The sequence below is a fragment of the Dermacentor andersoni genome, chromosome 3, assembly GCF_023375885.2.
Source record: "Dermacentor andersoni chromosome 3, qqDerAnde1_hic_scaffold, whole genome shotgun sequence".
Lineage (NCBI taxonomy): Eukaryota > Metazoa > Arthropoda > Arachnida > Ixodida > Ixodidae > Dermacentor > Dermacentor andersoni.
In genome coordinates this window covers 14,819,315-14,845,937 of record NC_092816.1, presented here as the reverse complement: position 1 = coordinate 14,845,937, position 26,623 = coordinate 14,819,315, and the positions used below count along the sequence as shown (strand labels likewise).

Below are 26,623 nucleotides of genomic sequence, written 5' to 3'. Positions count from 1 at the left end.
AATAAAGACAAGCGGCACATTTTTTTTCAACGTGTTTGTGCTCACAGCTTTTAAGCAAGCTGGCATGTTTTCATACTTGATCTGTTTCTAGCTTAGATAGAATAAAAGTTTGCAATGAGTGTTGCCTTGGATCAACCAGCTACTAATAAGCAGTGTTAGACACACAGGAGGCACAAACAGCTGGGCTATAATGGGCCGTTAGGTTTGTTGTTGCGACAAGTAATCAAAGGCGACTTTCAACTTGAATGTAGCTTAAGAAAAAAAAAAACATGCTGCTGGGCTAGTTGGTTCATACTTGCAGGTTTAACAAGTGCACACCTTAAGACAGCACAAAAGAAGGCAGACACAGGACAAGTGCTTGTCCCTCTTAAGGCATACACTTGTTAAACTTGCAAATTTCAACTGTTGCATAAATATTGATTACTATTATTTATATGTGTAGGTCAGCCACCGATGCAGCTGAGCCTCTTTAGCCATCAAGTATGAAGCCACATAAGGCTAAAGGTTATTTAAATGTAGGCAGACCTACATTAAATAAAAGAAAGTATGTAATAACAATACTGTATTTACAATTTGCTACCAGTCAGTTCTAATCAGTGAGTACATACTTGACAGATAGTCTATAACATATCATGATGCATAAATGTTAAATTGTGAAGTAAGCATGAACAAAAGTCTGGCGGCAGAATGCAGATGTGACCAACGCCAGCCACATACCTATAACCACAAGCTTTTGCCACTTGCCACAAAGTCGTGCATGCCACATGAGAAACAAAGTAGTTCTGGCTGTCGGCCTTTTCCAACAGTGGGCAAAGGCAAATCCTCAGCAGGGGTCGGAAGTCGCTGGAAAGCTGCAAGAAAGGCCACCAAGATGTGTAGAGCCCACGTGGGAACCAGCCCAAGGATGACAGATTTATAGAGAAAAGAAATGCAAAGTATAAATTACAAGAACATTTCCAAATGTTCACAATGGTTGGCATCAGCTTGTTGCTCCACTTATCACTTTCTGTACACAACGCTCGTACATTACCACTCGACTATGCATATACTTGCGTTCGAATCAGTCACTGTCACACGTCATGTGTCGCTGCACTTCTTTCACTCAGAAAGGCTTCAAATATGCTTCAAGCTGGCACACAATGATTGTCATGTACGAGTGACAGGCATGGCAATCACTATTTGATATCTTATAGAAAAATGCACACACCCTGTTCCTACCCCTCAGATTTTGCAAAGGTGTAAGAGTCAGCTTATAGTCCAGTGCTTGTACCACACACGTGTGTGTGTGCATGTGTGTGTGCGTGTGCACATAATGTTTTTTTCCCCTCCTTATGTATGCATGCAGCAACCAGCTTTACTTGATGTCAAAGGTGGCATGAAGTGTCCCTGCACATTTCTCAGATGAGTGTGGAAAGGCTGTGGGTTTTCTTGTTTTCTTTCACTTCCTTTTTTTGCTGAGAAAGTGAGAAAAATGTGGCACGCATAAGATGCATGACTGTTGAGGCTTCCCACCTGAGAAAGCATTCCTACAGCATCTAGCAACAGGCAGCTCTGCAGAATATTTGAATTCATTTTGTCCAGTGACAGAATACGAAGTGAATGCTGCTGCATGGTATCCACTGTACTTTCATCTCCTCCTGGTTCAGTCAAAGGCAAGTCCCAGAGGCTCTCAGAAACAAAGTACTCCAGCAGTGATCTGAAAGGAGGCCTCCATTTAGCCAGAATGTGACAACACATCTACACTTTGCACTAGTTTCTCTTTTAAACTTGTCTTTGCTAAAACAAATAACAGTGAGTAAGTTAAGAAGGCAGATGATGAACAGATCCTAGTGCGTTAGAATGTCGCATTCAGATACGAACAGTAGCTTCAAATTTAGTTGTGAATTTTTGCTAAGGAACATCAGATACTATGGCTGCATATATTTATTTCTGAAAATAAATATTTAGTGCTAATCCTATACAGTGGGGTTAACTTATAAATAACCTGTCTGTCGCAGAATTCTGCTTATGTCCAAATTCCATAGAAAGCAGCCACGACAGCATGCACAACTGACTTGTTTGTACTGTGTGTATAATGTATGAGTACTGTTAGGTTGACCCATATGCTGCATCCTAATGTGTTTTATGCAAGCAGGCATTAGCTTGGCATACAATCATGGAAGGTCAGCACAGTGTCTGAATCAATTATAAAGAAAGAAGTCAAAATATCTAAAGTATTCCTTCTTTACAATTTCCTATTCAAAGTCGGGGTGCTTTGCAACTTGACCACCCTATAGCCCTGCGCAAGGAAACCAAGAGTGCTCCAGTGCTACTTACAAGTCCCGATGTTATTAGGCACACAAGATGCACCACACTTATGCACATTTTTTATTGAGGTAGCAATTGCAGTCCGACTGATTTCCCAGACGCCCGATTTTTTGGACGCAAAAACCCTTCGCCATCCGATTTTCTGGACTTATTGCCATGACCGCCGTTCCGAAACAGCGTTATCGAAACCACCACCGAAGCTATTTTGATTATCTCGCCGCCTTGAACAGGCGCTCTCGCACGCCATATCACATGCGGATCCACTGCTTCGACGCTTGCTACCAAGCGTCTCACTGTTCGGTGCCGTTTCTTATTGAAAGAATTCGACGCCATCAGCAAGGGCACCAACTCCGTCTTTGTAATCGTCGCCAATGGCTTCAAAGCTTGGAAAGCATGACGCGTTGCATAATGCCGGTTCCCGAAAGTCAGCTTCGCCTCGGTACAGCAATGTTACGCGGTAATGCATATCGAAAGTGTTGCGGTGAAGCATACCCGGAGAGGGAAGGGGGCAATAGTCATGGGTCACAGTATGTATTCCTTAACTACACACGTGTGCACCGACTGTCTTCTGTTACAGTGGGAGTACCGACACGCCTAATAAGAGTATTGGCAGGCCGTCAGAGCTATTTCAGACGTTCCTGTTGTTCCTGTTGAGCCCTTGGGGGTAGTAAAAGGCATGCATTCATTTTTTCGGACTGCCTGATTTCTCGGACGTCGTCGCAGCCCCTAGGTAGTCCAAAAAAATGGACGTTGACTGGATATGGACACTGCAGGCGCATTTCTGACATCGCCGCCGCTGTGATGTTTCGCATAAATTTCAAGGGCGATAACATCGTCGCCGCGCACCATATGCTGTATTTGTGAGTGAGCCAATGATGGCGGCTCAATCTTGCGTGCGCAAGGGAAGAAAGCAGGGAGGAAGTGCGCCGTCTTCCATCGCGCGCAGGGCACCAGAGGGAAGAAGGGGGGCGTCCTACTCCGGCGGCTGCTGTTTATGGTAGTGGCCGCATAGGCCCTTTGAAAGTGATCTGCGATGGGGACAGAGTGCGCCGAGAGATTCGTGTGTGCTATGTTTTTGTTGCTTAGTTCACATTGAAGCAAGAGGTAGCACGAAGGTCAATTCACTCGCTGCTGCTGCCGTGCTTCCTCACTCCAGCATTTTGACAGTGAGTTTCCGCAGTCACTGAGTGATATGTGTTCATGTTTGCTTGTGCATGCAAGGCACCATGCTTGTTAATTTAGTTAGTAAGCAACTATTTACAAGTTTATGCAGCTGATAAAAGTGCTACCCTTACTTCGCATAGGTGTCTATTAATTCGCTATCACAACTGATGCTTCGTCCTTTGGTTCAAACTGTGACTTTCTTTTTCTTTCTCACTAAGTTAGTTGAATGGCAACTAGTGGTTCTCACGTTCGGATAATTTCCATGTGCTGCAGGTAGCACCTGAGCTTGCAGGCCAAGCAAAATGAGAATGCTTAGATTCCACAGGTGTAACAAAATAACTTGTGTCAGTGAGTTTCAATTTCATTGCCAAAGTGGTAGATTGCTGAAGTGGCTGTGTGGTTGTGGATACATGGCAGGCAAAACAGAAGGGCAAACATTTAAAAGGCAGAAAAACCACACATCATCTTCCACTTAAACTTAAGAGTTTGCTTAGGATGAGATGTCAAGGAAAGGGACAAGTATGTCAGACAAGACGTAACTATTCTCACATTTTAAATGCATTGTTGCAAGTCAAAGCATGAATTACCAACCTTCCCAATTCTACATCCTATTAATCATCTCCTGTCTTTACCTTCTATCAAAGCAATCACAGGGAGCTGCCATGATGCACATGTTGTAGATGCAGTTGGTGCAAAACTCATATTGATAATGTCTGTGTGTGTGCACACATACACTTCTTAATGCATTCTTTTTGTAATGCAGCCACTAAGGTCTTGATGCTCCATGGCCATGACAATGCATGAGTTTTCTGGGTTCTATACTTCGACTGTAATTTAGGCCTGCATTTGATTTAAAATTGAGTGCTGCAGCCTTACTGTTCATTAAGGTAATCACACCGCATTTGTTTATTCTGAGTGTTCATCAGAGTGCAGCCATTATAAGTGGGCTCGCCTATAATAAAACAAGGTTAGCAGCCAGCTGATGTAGAATTGAATGAACCTGTAATTCAAATTATAGATTCATTATAGGTTTGATTGTGCAGCATGGTGCTATGCATGCACAAGCAAACATGAACACATATCACTCAATGACCGTGGAGACTCCGTCAAAATGCTGGAGTGAGGAAGTGCGGCAGCAGCAGCGAGTAAATTGACTTTCGTGCTGCCTCTCGCTTCAAATTTATATTTTGCCTGTGTCCCGCGTACACGCAAGAACGACAGCAACTGGTCTCTTCCATTGCAAACATCGATAAGAGGCTGCTATCAGACGAGTTTCTGTAGGTCCTTGACCTAATGCAAACTGCGCAGCTCTGATAACAAGTGCCGCTATAGCCTTTCTCCAAGCCACTGGGCTGGACGCACGGCTTTAGAGATGCCACAACTCTGTGAACTTATATATATATGTATCTCTTCCTCATACCATCATCATCATTCATCAGCCCTTTTCCTCCCCGTCCCTTTTCCCCAGTGTAGAGTAGCAGGCCAGAGCAAGTTATAGCTCAGGCCGACCTCTCTGCCTTTCTGTAAATAAATCTCTCTTTGTCCATAATTCAAATTGTTGGCGTGTGGTACTGCATCAGATTATTACTAAGGCTTAGCCAATGCTTCGTGTACACTACAGCCTAGCCTTTTTATTTTACATCACAGGCTCTTGCCTGGCTCAAGCTGATGAGCAACATTAAATACCACAACCAATACCAGCTGGAGGCTTAAAGGAAAAATTTGGAGGACGCTCAAGATTTGGCTTTAAGAGTGGAATGTGATAGCATTCAAAGATCCCTGAGTGCTTCTCATGCTTCCCAGCAACTGCAGCTTATGTAACCATAATGTTTACCGGGAAACGCTGCTGGCGAACACTATGCACGAAGGTGAGCTTTCTGGTAGAAACGTGGCCTCTTGTGTGGGCCGATCTCGGAGGTAGTGCACAGCCGTGCCAAAAAGATCACATGATTTTCAGGTTTCTGTTATTGTTTCACACTTTTAATACTTAAGTCTGAGAAGATTTGACATAGAAGGCACGTGCTGTCAGTGTTTTGTTTCAAGACACTTGTTTGTGGGCTGTCATTCTCAAAATTCTGAGGAATAACTTTGTTCAGAATGTAAGACAAGGCATGAGTGATAGAATGGTGTGGCAATATAACCTGCATATACAGCATGTCATATAGCAAGACGTGGTATACATATATACCTAAATATATATGGAAATTTACGCTCACTGACAACTCTGCTGACGCCGACACCAGATTTTCTGCGACACAGGGTCTTTAACGGCGTTAAAAGCATCTTACATTACCTCAGTATTTTGTTCTATGCCTGCTGCATACCCGAAGGGCACACTGGTCATGCTACCAAGGTAGCTGTTACTATAAATACAAGGGTCTTGCATGCCATGCAACAAAACTAGCAGCACTGCTTCATCAAAGCTAGGGATTGTTATAAATACAAGGGGCTCTTTAAAAAGTAAAGTAACCAACAGCATTTTCATGCAGTGATGTAAAAAGATTATTAAAAAAAAAGGGAGATGAAAAGACTGCAGCAGTGAAAGACTGAAGAGTAAAAAGACAACACAGCAATGCAATGTAGCCTTTCAATGTAACTTCTCATGGCATGAAGTGAGGAACTGAGGAAAAGGGGAAGAATTACAAGCAGCACTTTACCAGAGTTGTGCTAGCAATCAGTAATTGCCTTGAACTTAAGGTGATACTAGCCACAATTTTTACTTGCAAAAGTACAGTAATTCAGTGCAAAAGCAATGTCTCCTAAAATACACTACTAGTACTAGAAAAACAATGTCTAATTACTAAAGAAACCAAGTACAGCTCAGCGACTTAGGATTATGCCTACCGAATAAAGCCAGAATCTTCAAGCTTAGTGCAAGCTTGCCTGCCTTTACTGCCTTCTGTAAGCGACCGCAGTACATTGGTGAGTACTAAGATAGCTTGCTTCCTGTGCCTGGCTGACTCTTCTATCTTGTGGCGTAGAGCATCTGTCAACATCATTATATCACCTGTTGGAAACAAATCAAGCATAAGTTGTAAAAACACAAGTTGCCCCTTTTCTAACCTCAGAATAAAAATTCTAAATGCATGGGTACAACAAAGACAGAGTACTCCTCCATAAAAGTAGCAAGGCTTCAGCACGCTGGTCTTATTGCAGAAGCAACTATACAATATGAGCAAGAGATGATGGCACAAGTAAAGGTATGGTGTTGCTTTGCAGTGCATGCAATAAGACTGTAAGTGCCTTCACTCAATCAGGAGTATTTGCAACCTACAATAAACAGAAGGCAAAAGAAAAGACTCACTGATAAGTTTTCATTATGAAACCCACAAGAAAAACCTATGCTTTATGATCATTAACACCAATATGAGCCAAATTTTTATAACACACCAGCTTTTACATGAACAGGCCTAATTTTAACAGGGTGGATTAGCAATGCGAACAAGGTAGGTCATAGGCAAAGTACCTACCATAGGTTCCCAGCAGTTTGCAAACAATGGTGAATTCTTTATATATATTCATATTTGTGAAATGCATGAACTGATTACGACAACAATTGATTGCTAGATCAACGGCATTCTGAAAATCTGAAAGGAGAAAACATCATGTTATCTCTTACGATGATTGCTATAAAATGACAAGGTGAAGTCGCAAAGCTAAATATGCACAATAAAACCAGAAAAGTATGAACTAGATGAAATTAACAAAACAGTGTAGCACACATAGCTAGAAAACAATCCTAAATGTTTCATTGGTGCTTACTGAGTTTCATTCACTTCTGCATTATTACAAACAATAAATTTATTAGAAGTACTGCAGAGCATTTCCTGTACTAACTTATAAAGTCGCACGCTCTCTTCTTTGAAACGCAGTGTCAGCTGCCCTTTTAGTCTGAGGACGTTAGGATGATGCTTTTGAGAAGCGAAGTATCGTGCCAAGTAACTAAGCCATGGCTCTGGTAGCAGTGTATTTACTGCATTTGTTAATGTGTGTTTTAGAAACCTTGTGTATACAGGAAACAAAACAGTGTAAGCATCAAAATTATAGCTCTACTGATTTTTTTTTCTTTAAAATTGCTGTAACACTCTCCCTTATAACTGATTGTAATGAAGCATTCTTGAAAATGCTGTGGATTTATTATTAAGAAGTTTTTGATAATGAATGGCTTCATTTGTGGGTTTTGAAAGTTTGGTGTTAGTATGATGTCAGAGTAGGTTGAGCATAATGATTGTTAGGGCTCTGGCACCTAAGTTTTGCTTATCAAGTGACTGGAAAAGAGGTTGTATCAGTCAGTTTATCAGCTGCACTTTTGAAGCTCTGGAGCACGCTATGACTACAGTTAAAGGCTGCAAATGACCATATAGATTCATGCAAGGGCTTCATTTATTTTTCACGATTTTGATGAGGTGCGGCTCTTACACGGCAACAAGCTGTCCGGTCTAAGTTTTCCAACTTTGATTATGAAAACTGCTGTAATTTTGCACTACCACAAAAGCAAATGCTATCCTTTTCAAGATGAATTTATTAGTTCAGTCATGCATGCTGTGCACTTTGCTACTTGTCTTTGCTATCACTGTCACTTGTGCTGGCCACCTGCACGCTACCACAGAGGAACAGGGAGGAGCTGGTCACAGCTGCACCTTGGTCACAGCACAGCTCTCACCATCTAGGGTAGCATGCAAAAATTCACCGATGCGCGCATGCGGCATCAGCGCACCGAATGCCCCAACTACATTTCTGTTGGAATTTCTTTTTTCCAAATTTTGGGCTGCTAAGTTGGGGGTGCCGTCCTTACATGGGTTTATACTGTATAAATATGTCAAAAAGTGCACTCAGTGGGTCTCCCAAGGCAGTTTCCTTGCCATTTTTGCACCTGTGTAGCTAAACGAAGACGCTGACTTCACTAACTTCAGTGGATTCATTCTGCAATTGGGAAGTGATAACTTCCTGCCGTGTCCACAGGTCTTGCAAGTGATAGAGCAGAGTTAAATGCCTGCTGGAGAAGCCATGCTGCTTTGCAGCCATCTTGAAGTGGTGGTCGAACTGAGTGTCAACTGCCCATTATATGTAGATATGCCTAATAGGAAATTCTTGCATCTACAGTGGCAGCCACACTGCACATATTTCTGACATATTTTCCACGTGGTGTCATCCACCATCAGTGTGTCTATGTCGCACTGTTCAATGACCATGTTGTAAACCTAGCTAGCCAAAAACCGTTCCTTAGGGTTACAGCTAAAGGGGTTATGACATAGTCATCCAACTGTTGCTGGTTTATCATTTAAATTGCCAGCAAAGGGCCCAGTATGAGTATACACACAAAAGAACTGGGCTCTCAGCAAACATGTTAACCTGAAATTTCAATTTAATATTGCTGCCTCTAAGCCCCTCTCACCAACCAATCGCCATTTTGGTATGGCTTACGTGATGTCAAGAAGTGTGGGACCACCGCTGTGTTGTATGCTCTGAAAACACGTTGAACACCCTTTTCTATGCACACTCTGGTACCCAAGATGCAGCAAGGGTGCCAACGTTGCATAGTGCCCACAATCTTTTCACTTGCACAAGAAAAACAACACAAACCAGAGAATACCTGCAGAAACTATTCCAGGCTGACTGCTGACACCCTCATGTGAAAATTAAAGCCACACAGAACTCATTTCAGTTTACCATCTGTTATGTGTTGCCAGATTGCTGCACAGTTCAAATGCAATATAAAGAACCTTCGGAATGCAGGTTGCACACAGCGTAGCAAGAAATGTGTCATTCATGTTTGAAAGCTTGGTGTCATGGCCTCTTTAAAGAGTGTGCTTTGAAACATGTGCCAACACTGGGTGTCAGCATGCCGATAATGTGTTCCCTGCTATTGCCACAAAATTTATAAGCCTTCTCTAGACTATTTGCAAAATGTGCATTTCTGCATCTAAGGTTAGCTAAGCCTAACAAGCAACTAGCATAAAGTATATTGTGCAACACAAAAGAGATGAGCTAACATGTAGCCGGAAATTGGTGAACTGCAACATGTTTTTTTCATACATGCTTCGCCAACCTTCACGGTGCATTATTTACAGCAACACGCTTGAAATGTGGTGAGTGGAAAAGAGTGCAAGAACAGAACGTGTGATGTCCCCAGTGCAAGAAATATCTTGTGCTATGTCTTTGCGGAATGCTTAAGTTGCCATTTCTAAGTCAACAAGATCCTCTGTAGCCCCTTTCACCTTATTCAACAACCTGCATACAAAAGGAACAAGTCACAAGCATGCTCGCAGGCAGTGCTATGAAACATGTATGACATTTAAGGTGGCGTTCATATGGCAGCAAATGAATGTCGGCTTACTTTTACATAGCCCAGTCTCACAATACATTTCCTGCAAGCTCGCTACACTTTGGAATGCATACCTAGGCAGGTCGCCTGCTCAGCAAGGAGGTTCAATTTCCCAGTGTCAAACTCGGACAGTAGAAAAAGAACGCCGAGCAACCTCTGGGAGACAGCTGGTGACACAAGTATATTGGCTATTCTTGTTCCTGCATTGGCACAGAGACATGTTACTTTAATGCACACTAAAGAAGAGAGAATGCTGCTATACATACTGCCTGCACATGACACCACTTGTATTTGCACTCAATGCAAATGGATAAAGAAAACCATGCTCACGGAATACTCTCAGGTAGCCACACAGCAGCTTTACCAAATTCAGCTTTTCATTTTCACCTGAAATAAAAAAACAATATTATTACATCACATTTCTTTCCAGTTTACACCAGAAGCAGTACCATATGCAGTAAAACCCCACTATAGGACCTCAGCATACAACACAGCTCCACTTGCAGCAGATGTGTCAGTATCAACTGATTCCTATAATATATTTTTAAAAAAATGACCGCCTTTCCACTACTGTGAACAGGGGTGCAAGCGAAGCCCGGGTTCCACAGCTCTTCGCTGTCGTAACGCCTTGGCTTCACACTCCCTCACGGCAAGGTTGGCACGTCGACAACAAGCCTTTCTCGAGTGAGTTTCTGGCGGCATTCATGAAATGCTGTCTGTTCTTTGGCTGAACACACAACGTGTGGCCAGATCCCGCTGCCATTCCTTCAACACAGCCTGCCCTTCGGCAGAATTAACCAAACGTGGCCTCCCCATCTGACTGCTGGGCAAGAAACGGTGGGCACGAGGCAAGCAAAAATGCAATCACACCCTTTCTCTCCTTCGGAGGACGGGGATGCCTGTGCATGGCTGGTGCCTTGCACTGCGTCTACTTCTTCATGCATATAAAATCCTGCTTTAAAGGGCGCGTATGATCAACTGAAAGTGGTTGATTTGGTTAGCACGGTGGTGTCGCAACCCAGAGGTCGGTGATTCGAATCCTCAGCCTGACACGCAATTTTTATATTTGTGCATCCTGGGTTTTTCGTATGGCAACAATGATGCCGACATAAGTGAGGCTACACAAGCTTTGCTTGAAAAAGAAACCTACATCAAAATAACCAAATGTGAAACCCTGAAGAGTAAATAAATAGACGTGATCACAAGGGTACTAGTGAACACCAAAATGCGCTCCCTCCCAATGACCGTGGGTCAGATAACAACAGTTCTGAAATTAGCTGTACTATGCCTCAACATAATTAGGTAGAAAGGGAGACACGAGCAACCATGTTGAAACAGACAAAATGGAGTCCACCGTGCTAGTATAATGTAAGTTGCAGAAGTTCATTTTCTTAAAAGTGAGTTAGTCTGCAAAGGTGCATTAGCAACTAATAGCTCGACCATAAAAGTAATTCAGAGGGCCCCCAAAGTCAGAGGCCACCCAGATTTATTTTGGGTACCCTCTGTTGTTAAGGCCCAAGTTCAACAAAACTTTGGACTGCTTAAAGAGCCTACCTTCAGAAAGTGCAGATACAGAACAGCTTTTGTGCAATATTTTGCTTGAAATACAAGTTGACACACCATGATAAGGTAGGAAAAATTTATGTTTTTGATACTAAAGCTCAAACGCCATCACTATTGTTCATTGGTGATGGCACACAACTCGAAGTTTGACCTGCGAAATTCTGCATTGCCCATGTTGATGCATGGTGCACTGAATATCTTGGAAGCCATGGTCTAGGATCTGCATTGCATCTGCTAACCACCAGGTGGAGGTGTTGTCTGTTAAGGTGCTTTTTTAGGGCTGCTAATAAATACATTACACAATTACCAGCCCTGCAGCTTCACCAAGATTGTTTTGATAATACAGTCAAGCCCACTTATAACAACGTTCAAGTGCCAAGAAAATCCCATTGTTATAACTGATCATTGTTACAATGGAGTTGCACAGTAGAAGCACAGGGGACAGGCATCTAAACATTTTAATTAGACAGAAAGAAGTACAATTGAACCCATTTATAGCACTACTGGTTTTAACAATACTCGGATGTAACAAGGAGCAGCTGTGGCACCCCTAACGTTCGTGTGTGGTCTATGGTGAGATAAACAGCTTACTACAATGCTCCCATGCCATGGTATCAGTTATGACAATTAAATCTTGCTATTCGGTGTGCACGCTGAAAAACAAAAGAAAGCGAGCTGCTGCACAGCACACATTCATCACATTGTCCTACGCATCACCAGCTTTGCGCATCCATCTACTGTCTCCCTTCCATCCATCCGATACATGAGTCGAATGCGCTAACGTTTCAGGAGTGAAAGAGAGGCGGGAGACAGGCACACGAAACTGGCGATGCATTGGGCTATGTGAAAAAAGTGTGGCATGCGGGATGAGCGGCTTTAAGGAGGGTGTGGCAAAGGCGTGCAGTGGCTCACATTTCTTTTTTCTTTTTCAGAAATTTTGCATTCTTTTCCTTTTGCTAAACCCACCCAACAGCCAGAGTTAATTGCTATAACTGATAACGCGACATGGGAGCATTGTAGCACGCAGTTTATTTGCATAAAACGCATACAAAAGTTGACGGTGCGCTGGCTTCTCATTGTTATATTAGATATATTGTTAAAACCAGCATCATTAAAAATGGGTCTGACTAATTAATCACTTATAATCATCAATGCGGTGAGGCAGGCTAGCTGGTTACTGGAGCTCGTATCAGGTTTGCAGCCGATTTATGGCCGACTCAGAAAGCAAAATTTTGTTGCAGTTGACCTTTTAGATTTAAGAGAAAAAGGGTGGGCGTGCACGTTCGAAGTCTGAAAGATGTCTACTAGTTGTCAACAAGATGTATTGAATTGAATGAATTGAATTATGGGGTTTTACGTGCCAAAACCACTTTCTGATTATGAGGCACGCCGTAGTGGAGGACTCCGGAAATTTCGACTACCTGGGGTTCTTTAACGTGCAGCTAAATCTAAGTACACGGGTGTTTTCGCATTTCGCCCCCATCGAAATGCGGCCGCCGTGGCCGGGATTCGATCCCGCGACCTCGTGCTCAGCAGCCCAACACCATAGCCACTGAGCAACCACGGCGGGTAACAAGATGTATAACATATAACTTTTGAAAGTCTGTAGCCATTTGTTTTGAACGCCATTAAAAGACCTGAGTGTAATTGAAAACTGCAATGCTCTCTGCGAAGACTTCAGCATCAACTAAAGACTGTTTTTGGATATCCTTGTAGGCCTCTTCAGTACTAATTCACTCTTAGCTGGCACTGTTCTTGGCATACATGTACTAACAGTTTTCACAGATCTACAATATCTTTAAGGTACAATCTTAAAACAATCTGGATGAGTTAGTGCACTAAGCGGCACTAGCAAGTGAGTAGAAGATATAGGAAAGTCTGCTGGACTTACTCCCAGTGTGAAATATCCGTGGGAACTTTCCCAGCGTCCTGTGAAAGTCTTCTTCAAGAATCTCAGTCAGGGATAATGAGTCAAGAGCCAGCATCTGATTTGCAACCTCATCGAGAACTGAGAGACTTTGAATGGACACCTTTTCACTGTCATCAGCACTCATTGCCAGCACCATGTGGAGGACTGTCGGGGTTAAGATTTCCAGTGATCTTAAAAAAAAAAAAGAAGAAAACGGAGCAGGCAATAACTTAACAACACAGGATAAAAGGGCCCATAAGCGGTAAGCAACTTGGCCAACACAAATGAGGTGAAAAAGCACAAACTGTTACGTCGTCAGTTTTATTTCAATAGTACCAGCACCTTGTTTGGCTTTTCTAATGCTGTAGTAGTGGGGATTAGGAAGAACTAGTATGCAGTGTAGCCACATAGTTGTGTTAACAGGATATTTAATGCAACACCAAGGCGTGTCAAAGCTTCTCAAACTTCTCATTTGTGAACACAATATTGTGTCCTTCCAGCCATACTTGTGGGCCAGCCATGCCATAGTGCATTCTTTCCTTTCTTTATTGATATGATGCCATTCAGGCTTGCTTGCAAAACACCGTATTGACCCTCTCCCCCTTCACAATACATCCGTTCTTAACAAAGACAATGCCATTGGCCTGCAATGATATCCAATGGCAGTAAGGCACATCACCAGATACAACATCTGCTGAAACAGTAAACATGCATCAATAAGGCACATCACCAGATACAACAACATTTGCTGGAACAGTAAACATGCATCAACAGTGCAGACTATGTCTGAGCCACCCACAGTATTCATGGTGCTTGATCCCTTCAAGCCTGACCAGCTTTAGGCCTGTGCATCCTCCAAACATGCCTCACTGAACCCCCATGGCAAGCTGTTGAAAGGTAGAGCCATCCACCTACGGTTGCCTCACTACAATGGCAGCGAACCCGCTGTGGTTGCTTGGCGGCTACGGTGTTGGGCTGCTAAACATGAGGTCGTGGGATCAAATCCCGGTCACGGCGGCTGCATTTTGATGAGGGTGAAATGCGAAAACACTCGTATACTTAGACTTAGGTGCACGTTAGAGAACCCCAGGTGGCCCAAATTATTCCGGATTCCCCCACTATGGCGTGCCTCATAATCAGATCGTGGTATTGGCATGCAAAACCACATAATTCCAATTTTTTTACAAGGGCAGCAGGATATGGATATGTCAGCAGAACAGGATATGTCACAATGTAAGTTTCTGCTTCACTTACATTACACTTACAAACTGGAGAGTTTGGTCGTTATGATGATGCAGACTGCAACTTGCCACTGTCCTTGGCTCAGAACAATGACACAATATGTTTCTAACATGGGTGCTGTTGCTGCTGGTAGTGTGCCAGCTTTGATTGACCATAGTGATCTACATATTGAAAGTCATGGGCAAGTCACCACTTTGCGCTCACTGATTATAAGAGTGGCACCAGGTGGTGTGGCTTCCCGCGAGTTCCATTCTTATCCTAGATGGCAGCCGTAAATCTCCTCGAGCAGTATGTCCCTGCTGTGCCTACGGCATTGTTTTCAACTATATGGATACTCCAGGTGCATTTTTGCCGTCGGCATCACCGTGAGGTTCCATATAAAGTCCAAGGGCGATGAAATCATTGCTGCATGCCGTATGCTGTGTGCGCGAGTGAGGAAGGCGGGACGGAAGCGCACCCTCTCCTGTCACACGTGTGGCACAGGGGTGAGGCAAAAGAGGGATGGAGGTGCTGTTTACGGCGTGGCCATGTGGATGCCGTATCTAGAAAGAGATTTGCGATGTTTAAAGAGTGTGCGTAGTGCCGGTAGCTTCGCATGCGCTGTGCTTTTGACATTTCGTTCATGTTGAAGCGAGAAATGTACAAAGGTCAATCCGACACTGCTGGTTTCTCATTCCAGCGTTTTGACAGTGGGTTGTGTTCATTTTTACCTGTGCGCACGTGACACCATGCTTGTTAATTTAGTTATCAAGCGAATGTTTACAAGATTATACGACCAATAAAACTACTAAGCTTACTTCACATAGCAATTTTCTAATTTGCTATCACAATAGATGCTTTGCCTTTCGGAAACTGCGACTTTTTACTCTCTTCCAACAAAGCCACAGAGGCTGTACTGTTTTGCAGTGCCTTGTACTGAATACCGAGATGGAGAGTGAGTGCTGTGAGTGAGCAATGTGTGTACATGTGCAAACACACATAAGCACTGTTTTGACTTTAAGAACGGGGAATGAATGATGTCATTAATTGTAAACCGATAGGGATGCGCGAATATTCGAAACTTTCGAATAATGAATCGAATAGTGTCCTGTTCGATTCGGTCTTAGAATCGAATAGTCAGTATTTGTAAATGCAAATATTTTTCTAATAGTTCTTGAATATTTCAAAACATCAACTGCACCCAATGAAACATAAAATTGTAGCAAGAGTACTGTAAATTTTCACCCCCCTATGCATAGTACAGGCATAAAAAATGACAACTTGCGTAGCAGAGCAGGCTACATTGCTTAGGTAGATATACCTTTCAGGCCATACAATGATCGTTCGCACTTACTGAAGAGTCCTGTACATTCTGACATATTTGTGCTTTTAATAAACAATGCTTCATAACATACTACGTAATGACAGAAACTTGCTAACTTTAATAATATTAGGATGTGAACATTGTTTTACATTAACTGCCATAACAGCAGTGCGTCATTTGGAAAATATTCAATTCTGACATTATTCGATTCGTATTTGATTCGGTACTGGCATGATACTGGCATGCAGCACCCCTCAAGATAATCAGGTGAGCTGGGCGCAAGTCGCATCTCCCACTGCCAAATATAATACACATACAACAATCACACAAAACCTAGAGTAGAAGAAAACAGACTACTTCGCAACAATTTAGCCGAACTACGAGGTGAGTTTGAAGCTTTTAAGTGCATGGTAAATAACAGCACATCACAGCAACCCATACAAACTGTGGACCACACTTCCAAAGCATCACTGCAGACATCACTGCAACAAAAGACCGCCTCCAGCACTCAATCGGTAATGCTGGAACAGCAAGTACAAAACATGCAACTAATGCTCGCACAGATACACAAGCTCAAGCAAATGGTAGCAGATGTGCAAACAAAAGCTGCAGTCGTCCCCCAAAAGAGGGTCAGCCAAAGCCCGGGAGCTCCTCCTACCAGGACACCGAAAGCCATAGAGCACAATGATAGCGACAAACGAGAAGAAAGGGGCTTAACCGAGGGGCCCGATTTTTTATTAGTCATATGCTTCTTATGATATGACTGATAGTGACAGTATCCTCGACAGCATCGTATGGCAAACAATGAAAGACCAGACACATTGAAATCTGGCAATGGAATGGCTGCACGCCCCGCGAGAAATTGACTAATTTCACACACTACACAGAATCGGCGCCAATGCCTCCCGATGTTATCTGTATTCAAGAAATAGGATAACACAATCAAAAACTCAAAGGATACAAATTTTATAGTTACTCAAATTACCCTCAAGTAGCCACCTTTGCCAAGAAGGATGTCGTGATTGGCGTACATTATTTTGGGCGGAGAACCTACTTAGCACCAGATAAATACAATTTGGCTGCAAAAAGGGGGAAACCTAAAACAATTATTGTCAACATTTATAGTTCTCCCAGAGAAAAACAAGCAGATTTTGAAAACATGGCGGCCACCGCAATGCAACTCGCTCATAGTAGGGACAAATTAATATTGTTAGGAGACTTTAACGCACAACATTCATACTGGGGCATTAGTAGAGACAGTCCCAAGGGCATCTTGTTAGCAGATGTCCTAAAAAGCACTACGGACTTTTCCAGCTAAACCAACCAGATCGCCCAACGTGAATCGGGTACAGTGTGTCCTGGGACACGTTTCCCGACTTCACATTCACCAACAACGACAGTGAGATGCAGTGAACAAACTTAAGTGAAAACCTAGGAAGCAATCACTATATTTTAAGCCTATCAGTTAGTGTAGCCAGGATTCGAAGAGCTATTGGCAAGGCAAGGCTATCCGACTGGAGCAAATTTCGTGAAAACTGAAAGGCAGAAGATGATTAGCAGCATACATAAAGGCATGGGAGAATGGGCCGAGCGGGTCGAGTTATTCACACTGGGGTCACAAAAACGATTGAAACTACAATGGAGGCTCCAGCCATGGACCGTCACCCCTTGCATCTCTGGGAAGCCCGGAGGGGACTCACAGAAAGATGGAAAAGGCAGAAGCTTAATCGCAAACTCAGGATACCGATAGCTCGCTAGCTTAGGAAGCTAACGAATAGGCACAAAAGTTAAGTGACAGCAACTGGTGTCAGTTCAGCAACTCGCTTCAGGGCACGTTGACTACAAAGGAAATGGCACACTCTTTGAAGTATGATTGACCCGGGAGGAACAAAAACAGTCATTAACTGCATCCTCAAGCTGCTGGAAAACGAGTTTGAAGGCCAGAAAGTTGACATGACAGACAAAATTAAACAGATATACGTAGGAACTGTTCCGACCGGGCAATCCACCAAACCCATTTACGAAGATCAGGACCAACCGGAACTGGAAGCACCCATAACTTTTGATGAGGTTTATGCAAGGGCACATTCCTTCAGGAAAAACACGGCCCCAGGAGTAGATCAGGTCACAAATACAATGATTCGCAATCTGAGTGATGACACGCTAAAGAGCTTGAGCAAATTCTTTAACGACATGGTCTGGAGAGAGGACAGCGTCCTTCCAAAACAACGGAAGGAAGCCAAAGTCATCCTCATTCCGAAACCGGGCAAGCCCCGTAACATCAACAACCTTCGACCAACCTCCCTAATGTTGTGCGCCGGGAACTCAAACTCTTTGAAAGGGCTGTGCAGGTCCGGCTCTCGAACCACATAGAACTAAACATGTTCCGCTCCAACATGTTCGGTTTCCAACCCCACATGTCGGTGCAGGATGTTTTTTTACTACTAAGTACAAGGTCGTGCATCTCAACAGAGGGTCGAACGATAAATTTGTATAGGCATTGGATATGAAAAAGGCCTTTGACAGCATCTCCCAATACACTACCCTAGAGGAACTGCTAGTGGTAAACCGCGAAACACGAATTTATAACTACGTGCGCTCGTTCCTCAGTGATCGCACAGCCACAATTTGATTAGGCTCTACGAGATCTGACAGACACCTTCAACTGTCCCGGCAGAGGCACCACTCAGGCACTCTCTCCACTGCTATTTAATGTGGGGATGAGAAAGCTAGCCCTGGAGCTAGTAAACACCTGAATCTCGGCTGTGCAGTATATGCCGATGACATCATGCTCTGGGCTCACCAGGGGATATGCAAGAAACTCTTCAAAGGGCTATAGACGCAGTCGTGGAATACGCGAGGGTGGCAGACATGGCATGCGCACCTGAAAAATTGGAATTCATTTGGGCGCATGCGCAATATGCAAAAAAGAAGGATTGGGTGCCAATCACTCTGACTTTCGATGGGGCACCGATTCGAGAAGTGAAGACATTCAGAATATTAGGGATGTGGACACAACAGAACGCTGGAACATCTCACATGCTTCAAAAACTAAAGGGGGTCACAGGAAGCGTGGCCATGATGATACGGAGAGTGGCAAGAAGCACAGATGGCCTAACTGAGAAAGAGACTGTCAGCCTTGTCCACGCATTCGTAATTAGCCGCATCACATACACCCTTCTGCGTCAAGCTTTGAAAAACCAAGAGATCATACAGGCAAACACAATAATAAGAAAAGCCTTCAAAGCCGCCCTTGGCCTTCCCAAATCTGCCAGCACATAGATATTCGAGGGACTGGGTCTGCACAATACTTTTGACAAGTACAGAGTCCCGACGTTATATGCTCAGAAAGAACGACTTTGTTCTTCAACTCAGGTCAGGGAAGTATTGGCGAGGTTAGGCTTTCCCCTGAGACCCCAGTATTGCGGCGAGGAAACGGCAGCTGACAGACCGCAACATTCAACTGCACATCGCGGTGGCCCCAATTCCAAGAAACATGCACCCCAAGTATCATCGTACAACGCGGAGCAAAATACTCTTCACAAAATTTTTGGCATGGGACTGGGAGTGTATTATACGGATGCTAGTCGAACCAGCTCAGACACCTTCCCCATAGTCTCTATGTGTTGGAACAACATAATAACGGCATCCTTCAAAACCACCTCGGCATGCATTGCAGAGGCTGCAGCCATCGCCTTGGCCATTCAGGATGCCGAGCGCCAAACCAATTTGGTTGTAATATTATCCGACTCACAAGAGGCTTGGCGCCTGTTTCTAAATGAAACAACACCCCAATCAATAATCAAAACTTTAGGCAATCAACTAGAAGGGCACCACACTATCATATGGTGTCCAGCACACGTGGGACTGGCAGGAAGTGCGAAGGCAGACCGTATTGCTCGAAGATTAAACGTCCGAGCAATGGCATGGCCCAGTGATGACCTGCCACCGAATTCTCCTGACATCCTCTAAAGCAAAGACAGGAGCGGAGACATTTTAAACATCCTCATTCCGATTTAAACAGCCAACAGGAGAGGGATTGGTGTCGTATTCAGACGAATACATACCCCAACCTGCACCCCTACACAGAATACACCCCACAAGGTTCACTGACGAGTGCCCGTAGTGCACAGACACACCCACACTAAAACACATGACATGGGAGTGCCTGAAGAGGCCTCCGCACATAGACAGCCCCTTAATGCACCAACATCCACTAATGAGGAATAGGCAGTGGAGGCATGTCTTGCAGACAGGGGCCGGAAGAGCCAATTGGCTCTTCTGGACCAAGCCCAGCGAGCCGCTCGTGCCAGTGGGGCCCTGGAATATGGGTCCCAACCACCGTGCCTCATTTTATTTATTTTCAATAAAGTTTTTACTCACTCACTCGGTCTCAAAAATCGCTATTCGCACACCCCTATAAACCAATATCAGTGAGGAATGTAGATTCATTTTGGGCTATTAACACATTACTTACCTATTTATTAATTGCACATTCTAAATTACAATGACGGCCATGTACGTAAGTAAGAGAAGTAGAGCTAATGACAAATCCCTGTTAACGTTCTGCAGCACTGGTAGCCAAATTTAGCAAGTGTTTGGCTCCCTGCAGATGGCGCTAACAGGCCAGTGGGACTGCAGTTAATACGCATTCTTCCGAACAGGGCAGGGTTCTGCATCTGTCTTCCAAGTTCACCTTGTGCCTCCATTTATTGCAGTCAAGCTATTGAAGAAAAGCATCAATGTATTGTGGAAATGTTGCCCCTAAGGTACCGTTAAATAGTGATGGTGTAGCATGTATAGCATGCAAACTTTGTAGCATGTATATTTATGATAGTGTCATGGCTAATTTCATAAATATATTTACCCTACAATGTTCTTTTATTTAGTGCTTCAGTGACTGGCATGTTTTTTGACAGATTCCACCACTGCAATTTGGGTAGTGAAGGATTCTGCATTAGGCTACCCCTCGGCATACGCAACTGGACATTTCTACTTGTGAACAACTCAAGCAACTACCTTCACTGAGATTTATTCATTTTATTGTCAAAATATGTTGAAGTGTCACAGATAAAGTTATGCAAACAAGCACTCATCATGGGTTCCGTGTCGAGCTTGGCCCCTGGAAACACAAGATGTGGCTTTACCTTACAACACTGGTTGCTTTGGCATGCAAGATGCCAGGTCTTTGTCCAACTATGCTCTGTATACAGCAGCTAAAAGTGGAATGTCTAGTCAATGCAATGTGACGAAGTCATTAATCAACACATGCTAGACATGCAGAATGGAAGACCACACGCAAGCTCCCCTCTATAACACAATCGTAATGCTCTCACTTCCACACCTTTCACCACTCACCTGCTGCACCGCAAGAGGAGCACGTGTGCCCATTCCAGAGCTGCCAGCTTCGCGTTATCATCGCACTTTGCAAGGCTAGGCAGCACCCGTTCTACAAGAATGACTAATTTCTCAGCAGTTGCTTTGGCCCACTCTTCATTTCTGAACACAATCGGCATTTTTGTTTCTGTAGCAAAAAAAGAAAAGGGAAAGGGGAGGGGAGGGAGGCAAGGGTGTGGAATGCCCACAGGGTCAATGTACAGTTCGCATTCTATTTATGGTCAAGGCCAGCTGGAGAACACAAAGCAACAAATTTAGTGCTGAAATAGTGGAGCCCAAAAATGAAGCAATGAACGCATCATGTTGATGTCCAAAATGAAATGAAGCAAAATAAAGACTATGACAACCACAATGACTGGTAAAACTACGAATTTGAAGTATTGAGTGATACGTTGAGCGCAGTAACGAGGAGCAAGGAAAGAGAAATTTGGCTTTCATTCTTCCTTATTGCAATCAACTTCTCGCTGCAGAATTAACAAAAAAATTGTTTTTAAGGAACACTTTATCAGTATAAACTGTTTTATTGTTTCTTTCAGTGTCCCTTGAGGAGTTGACTACGCAATACCAGGTTCCAGCAAACACTTTCAAAAATTTTTGAAGGTTGTCTGCGGCAGATAGCACAATTCTAGTTTATGAGCTGGTCTACTCGAAGAGGTGGACATTACTCGATACATGACAACTCGATGAAAACCCTCCACCCCAACGGACCCACGGCGAATGTGCAGGGCTAGCCACAATGAATCCTAATGCTGTTAAAGTACACGGTGATGAAACACCACACACAAAGCCTAAAATGATGTAAAACAAGACGAAAAATGGAATGCAACCTCAAACATGGAAGAATGACCAATTGCAAAAAACAGCGTGAATTGCGCATTCCCGAAAAGCCCTATGTGCAAATAGGGAAAACTATTTCCTTTTCTGTCAGTGAAGCAAGATGTCCAGCCCCAACCTAAGCTTCTCCACCCTTTCAAGAACCTCCTGTTGCCTCCTTTCCTTAGTGCACTGAAGAAAGACCATGCCTTTGAATTCAAGATGACAGCTGAAAGCCTTGAAATGAGCTGGCAAATGAGCCTGACCCACAGACGCCTACAGGTGGGGCCAGCCTTCGTAGTGCTGCCTATTTTGTAGGGAACAGAGTATAGTTAATCAATATTAGGTAATTAACAGGTAACACGTTCCTCTTCACAGTAGCAGACAACCTAATTTGCCATTCCATCACCACACACTATGGATTTTTTTTTTTTTTTTTCAAATAAGTCAACTTAATAATACCATGTCAGTGGCTGCATTAGATGTTTACAGGAGAACCACACAATAAGAGAACAAGAACAGAGTTATCACAGAGTAGAAGAAAGCATTCATCTTGTGTAAATGGTGCAAAATATAACACAATAAACTGTTGCAGCAGCACTACATTTTCTGTGACGTGTGCAGTCATTGAGTATTTCTTTCCAAGGCCAACTAAAGCACGCTGAAGCATTAACAACACGATGCTCTAGCCAACTCTAATAGGACTGGGCAGTTTAAGCGACTGAACAGTGAAATGTCAGGATTTTGAACAATCCTGATTTGAAGTGACCTACTGTGCACCCTTTGTTGATGTAGCATCGACACAATATTTTTTACTTAATTTTTTCGTTTTAAATGAAGGCCATAACCCTCAAAATTCTAGAGACAATACCAGCTAGTGATAGAATACCCTAAGTGATTTACTATAATATTTGTTTCTATGAGCCAGCTTTAGTTTCGGCAGCCAGGAGGTGGTTGCATCATCATGTCACAATAAATTGGTTTGCTCTGTTTATGCAATCACTGCAGCTGTTACACACAACAGCAACCAGAATAAATATGCACAGCAAACTAATTAAATTTTTTACAAGCAAAGTCACTATACATAGATTTACTGCTGCGCATCAGCAAATTTTGCTCTGTCATGACAGTGCAATAATGCTAATGGCACCAGGTCTACCATTTCGTAACATTAATACCAAATTAAAATATATTATGTTTTCCAACCTTCATACTTGGTGTCATCCTTTTACATGTGAGAAGCATGGTAGAGTTTCTACAGCTCCGAAAATATGTATCAGTAATGCTGTAAAGCCACAAGTTCACTTACTATTGATCAGAAACTGTGAAAGGCAAACTGTTGAATGAAGTGCTCTAAGATTAAAGGGATCACTCACTCTGTTTTTCTACTTCATCATCTGGGCACAAAGCCTCCAGGTATGTGTCACCAAGGCAAATGTGGATAACATGGCCCCATGTTTTCAGGGCAACAGCAGTTACTTTCTGAAAGTAATAAAAATAAATTAGGTCATGCTGATTACGTTGTTATGGTCTAAACAAAAGAGCACCTGACTCCTGTTTTCAGCATCGAGAATGACACGTGTAAATGCAATGGATATTCCTGGGAAGAAACCCGCAAATGCATTTCCAACTTTTTCAAACAGGATAGCACTCTTGAACATGTCTGAAAGAGAAGCCAATGCATCACTGCGAGTTGAATGAAATTTCACGGGCTCATAAGAGCACAGTGAGAACATCACCTTCATACATAAAGACAACTTAACAAAAGCATGCTTCAGTGTATGCTTGATATGTAACAGGGCTTGCAGTAGCCTACTGAGGACAGGTGTAAAGACTGACAACTCTGGCCAAAATGGCCGATTTCCCCAAGTGGTGGTACGTTTCATCACACTATTGGGTTTACTGACTTTAGTTACTATACTAATTGTTTTGTCCGAAATTAGGTATGGCACAGTGAGGCTTACAGCAAAACCTGAACAAACTATGATATCCACCAGCTGTTAGCATTCTTTGTACATTTTGTTAGCATTTATTGCGTACACTTGGAATATGAGTTATTCACAAGGCATAATAAAGACAGGTGGAGCATGGTGCCTTTCTCTTAAATGATGCAAAGATGCACAATTCAGTGCATCACATTATTAATTTTATTTACTGTATCTTAAGTGCCACAGCACAAGGGCATTGCATAAGGGACATAAGCACGGTGATTGCCGATTACATGATCAGATGTTATTCGATGGCAGACTCAAATTAGAGGTGATCCATTATTAAAGCAATGTGACAGGGAATGTTATTCAAGTCTTGGGCACCATGTAAGAAGAATTACTTTTCATATCTCGTTCTGGCATGTGGAGGATAAATGATGTTTTTATGGTTGCTGCGTGCTAATATGCGATATGCAGGTGAAATGAAGTCATTCTCTGGTGCTAAAGAATAAAAGAACTGGTGCAAAAGGCTTTCTAAACTCAACACCTGGAGAGGAACCTAAAATATGAAAACATGCATCACAACCCTTTCCCTTGCGTGATTAGGCATTCAACATTTGCAACGTTTTGGGCCACACATTTGCTTAGTATGCAAGGAATGGAAATGGCCAAAGCTAGCTCTTAATTGCACTGAACAAAACATCATAGAAACGGTACAATGACACCAGCCTGCTACATAAGCTGGATTGGCAAAGTTAACCTGAGCACTGATCACGTTTATAAAAGTATCAACTTCTTTTTGTACGTGGTACAAACACTACGTACCATTGGCAGTGTTGCAAGCAAGAACATCTAAGCATTCTATGGCGGCAATCTGCAGCTTCCTGTTTCTTTCCCTTTCAGCAAGTGAAAGAAGAATGGTGACAGCATGGCTCAGGCACAAGCGGAAGTCCAAACTGTACATCTGCAAAAGCACACTGAGTAAACACGGAAAGGTTAGGTAGAAACTTATAATAGATGGTCTTATGTACAGCAAAAAGATTAGCACTCACCGTGGTAGTGCACTGTTGACAAGGCTCTTTAGCGCACTGCAAAATTCAAGCTTCACCTCTTCACTAGTGGACGAAACTAGCATAGTAGAAAAGTGTATTTATGGTGCAGCAGTCCGCTTGCAGAGAAGCAATACAAGCAGACAAACATTCTAGCAAAATTACCTTGAAGGTTCTCTTTAATGGTGCTGACAACAAACAACAGTTGCAGGAAAATATCCGAAAACAGTTTTTCATCGTTCACTCGGGTTTTCTCCAGCACAACACGGATGGACCCAACTGTTTCAGCGACTAACGCTTCACTCCTGCAATATACAAAAGATTCGGAACTCCTGATATCATTTGTCCGAAGGATATACAAAACGCTTGCATAATTTTCAAACGAGACGATCGAGCTCATACATGATTGCGTACAGCGCAAAACAGAGCAGTCAGCACTAGTGTCGTTTTTATGTGTATCCATTTCGTACCCGCCAGTTTTGTGCGATGCGTATAAGGAGAAACTATATAACTCAGTTCATTTTATCGGTCCTTTCGGGAACATACGGAATGAGCGGCTTTCGTAAACAATTGCTGGTTCCGAGTCGTTCTTTGGTGACACGTTCACGCCTTTAAGAATGAAGAGTGCGTTGTAAACATTACGTTAACAACACAGAGCTTACTTTTCATTCTTTAGTACCAATACGAGAGGCAGGAGAAGGTATTCATGAAGCTCTTGGCAAGCATCATCAGTCAGCTTCTCAAGTGTGCGACGTAGAATCACCGCGTTTTCTTTGGACTGGTCCTTCAAGAATCGTATACACAGGGGTTTCACTTCGCGCAGGGCATCAGATGTGTCGAGTCTGCGAGGCATCTCGTTTAATACGGTGCAAGCCGCGGCGATTCACGCACGGGCGTATTGTCAAGCAGACGTGCTGTAAACGAGCGCTATTGCCGCTACGCGCGTTAGCGCAGCATGCCACCCACGTGAACTTCCCATCATCTATCCGTCCCGCACAGCCGCACATCGGCTCATGTGTTGTGGCTAGATGGCATGTAGATGGCGCGTCGGGAATTCTCGAGGGCAGCAGCACCCCTTGAGTGGCTCTCCGCTATCTCACAGTAATGCTGCTTTTTTACGCGTTACTCTGCTTAATTACGTATAGTTGTGTTTCCTGTGCACTTGTGAATCCATACGAAACGCTTGGTGTGTCTCGTACAGCCAGCGCTGCAGATATCAAACGTGCATACAAGCGACTGGCGAGGGAATGGTGAGCTGATTTCTCGCAAATTACAGGAGGTAACTGGCGTATAATTACGCTTGTTTTCCGCCTAGAGATACCTGGTGTTCTTCACGGCCCTTTAAGTGGCCATTGAGCTGCCTGCAGTGCTACAGAATCCTCAGATTTTGTACATCATGATCGCACATAGATTTTGAAATCAATGATACCCAGAGTACCTGTATTGAATATTCTTGAAGGAAATGGTTCCCGACTGTCGAAACATTCAACATGGAATTATCAGCGCGATGAAATAAGTATACGTTGAGATTGCATTGTTCGCAGTGTAGCAATTAATGCTACAAAAGCTGTTTCATCGATGTTTGCTGAAGTGTACGTACACTCTACCGTTTATAAAGCTCGG

The 26,623-nt window shown here is 43.3% G+C and overlaps 2 protein-coding genes across 4 annotated transcripts in view; one reads left to right on the top strand and one right to left on the bottom strand.

Moving 5' to 3' along the window:
- The window catches only part of Tti1 (Telo2 interacting protein 1), a 45,824-nt gene extending 19,874 nt beyond the window's left edge, over positions 1–25,950 (bottom strand). Inside the window, exons 1-14 of one of the 2 annotated variants that reach the window (XM_055065598.2) lie at positions 25,663–25,950; positions 25,166–25,305; positions 25,004–25,079; positions 24,777–24,928; positions 23,571–23,686; positions 23,400–23,505; positions 21,172–21,337; positions 13,251–13,459; positions 10,127–10,183; positions 9,871–9,996; positions 6,942–7,058; positions 6,316–6,478; positions 1,513–1,696; positions 718–851 (exon numbers count right to left, since the gene is read on the bottom strand). In XM_055065598.2, coding sequence (XP_054921573.1) covers positions 718–851; positions 1,513–1,696; positions 6,316–6,478; positions 6,942–7,058; positions 9,871–9,996; positions 10,127–10,183; positions 13,251–13,459; positions 21,172–21,337; positions 23,400–23,505; positions 23,571–23,686; positions 24,777–24,928; positions 25,004–25,079; positions 25,166–25,305; positions 25,663–25,853 — 1,937 coding nt within the window. In that variant the 5' untranslated portion in view covers positions 25,854–25,950. The remainder of the gene's footprint in view (positions 1–717; positions 852–1,512; positions 1,697–6,315; positions 6,479–6,941; positions 7,059–9,870; positions 9,997–10,126; positions 10,184–13,250; positions 13,460–21,171; positions 21,338–23,399; positions 23,506–23,570; positions 23,687–24,776; positions 24,929–25,003; positions 25,080–25,165; positions 25,306–25,662) is intronic. The other variant, XM_050169681.3, reaches the window with a different exon arrangement.
- A 71-nt stretch (positions 25,951–26,021) lies between these two features.
- l(3)80Fg (dnaJ homolog subfamily C member 16 l(3)80Fg) overlaps positions 26,022–26,623 on the top strand; it is a 74,729-nt gene continuing 74,127 nt past the window's right edge. For both annotated transcript variants that reach the window (XM_055065599.1, XM_050169688.2), the window contains exon 1: positions 26,022–26,250. In XM_055065599.1, the coding sequence (XP_054921574.1) occupies positions 26,105–26,250 (146 nt within the window). In that variant the 5' untranslated portion in view covers positions 26,022–26,104. The remainder of the gene's footprint in view (positions 26,251–26,623) is intronic.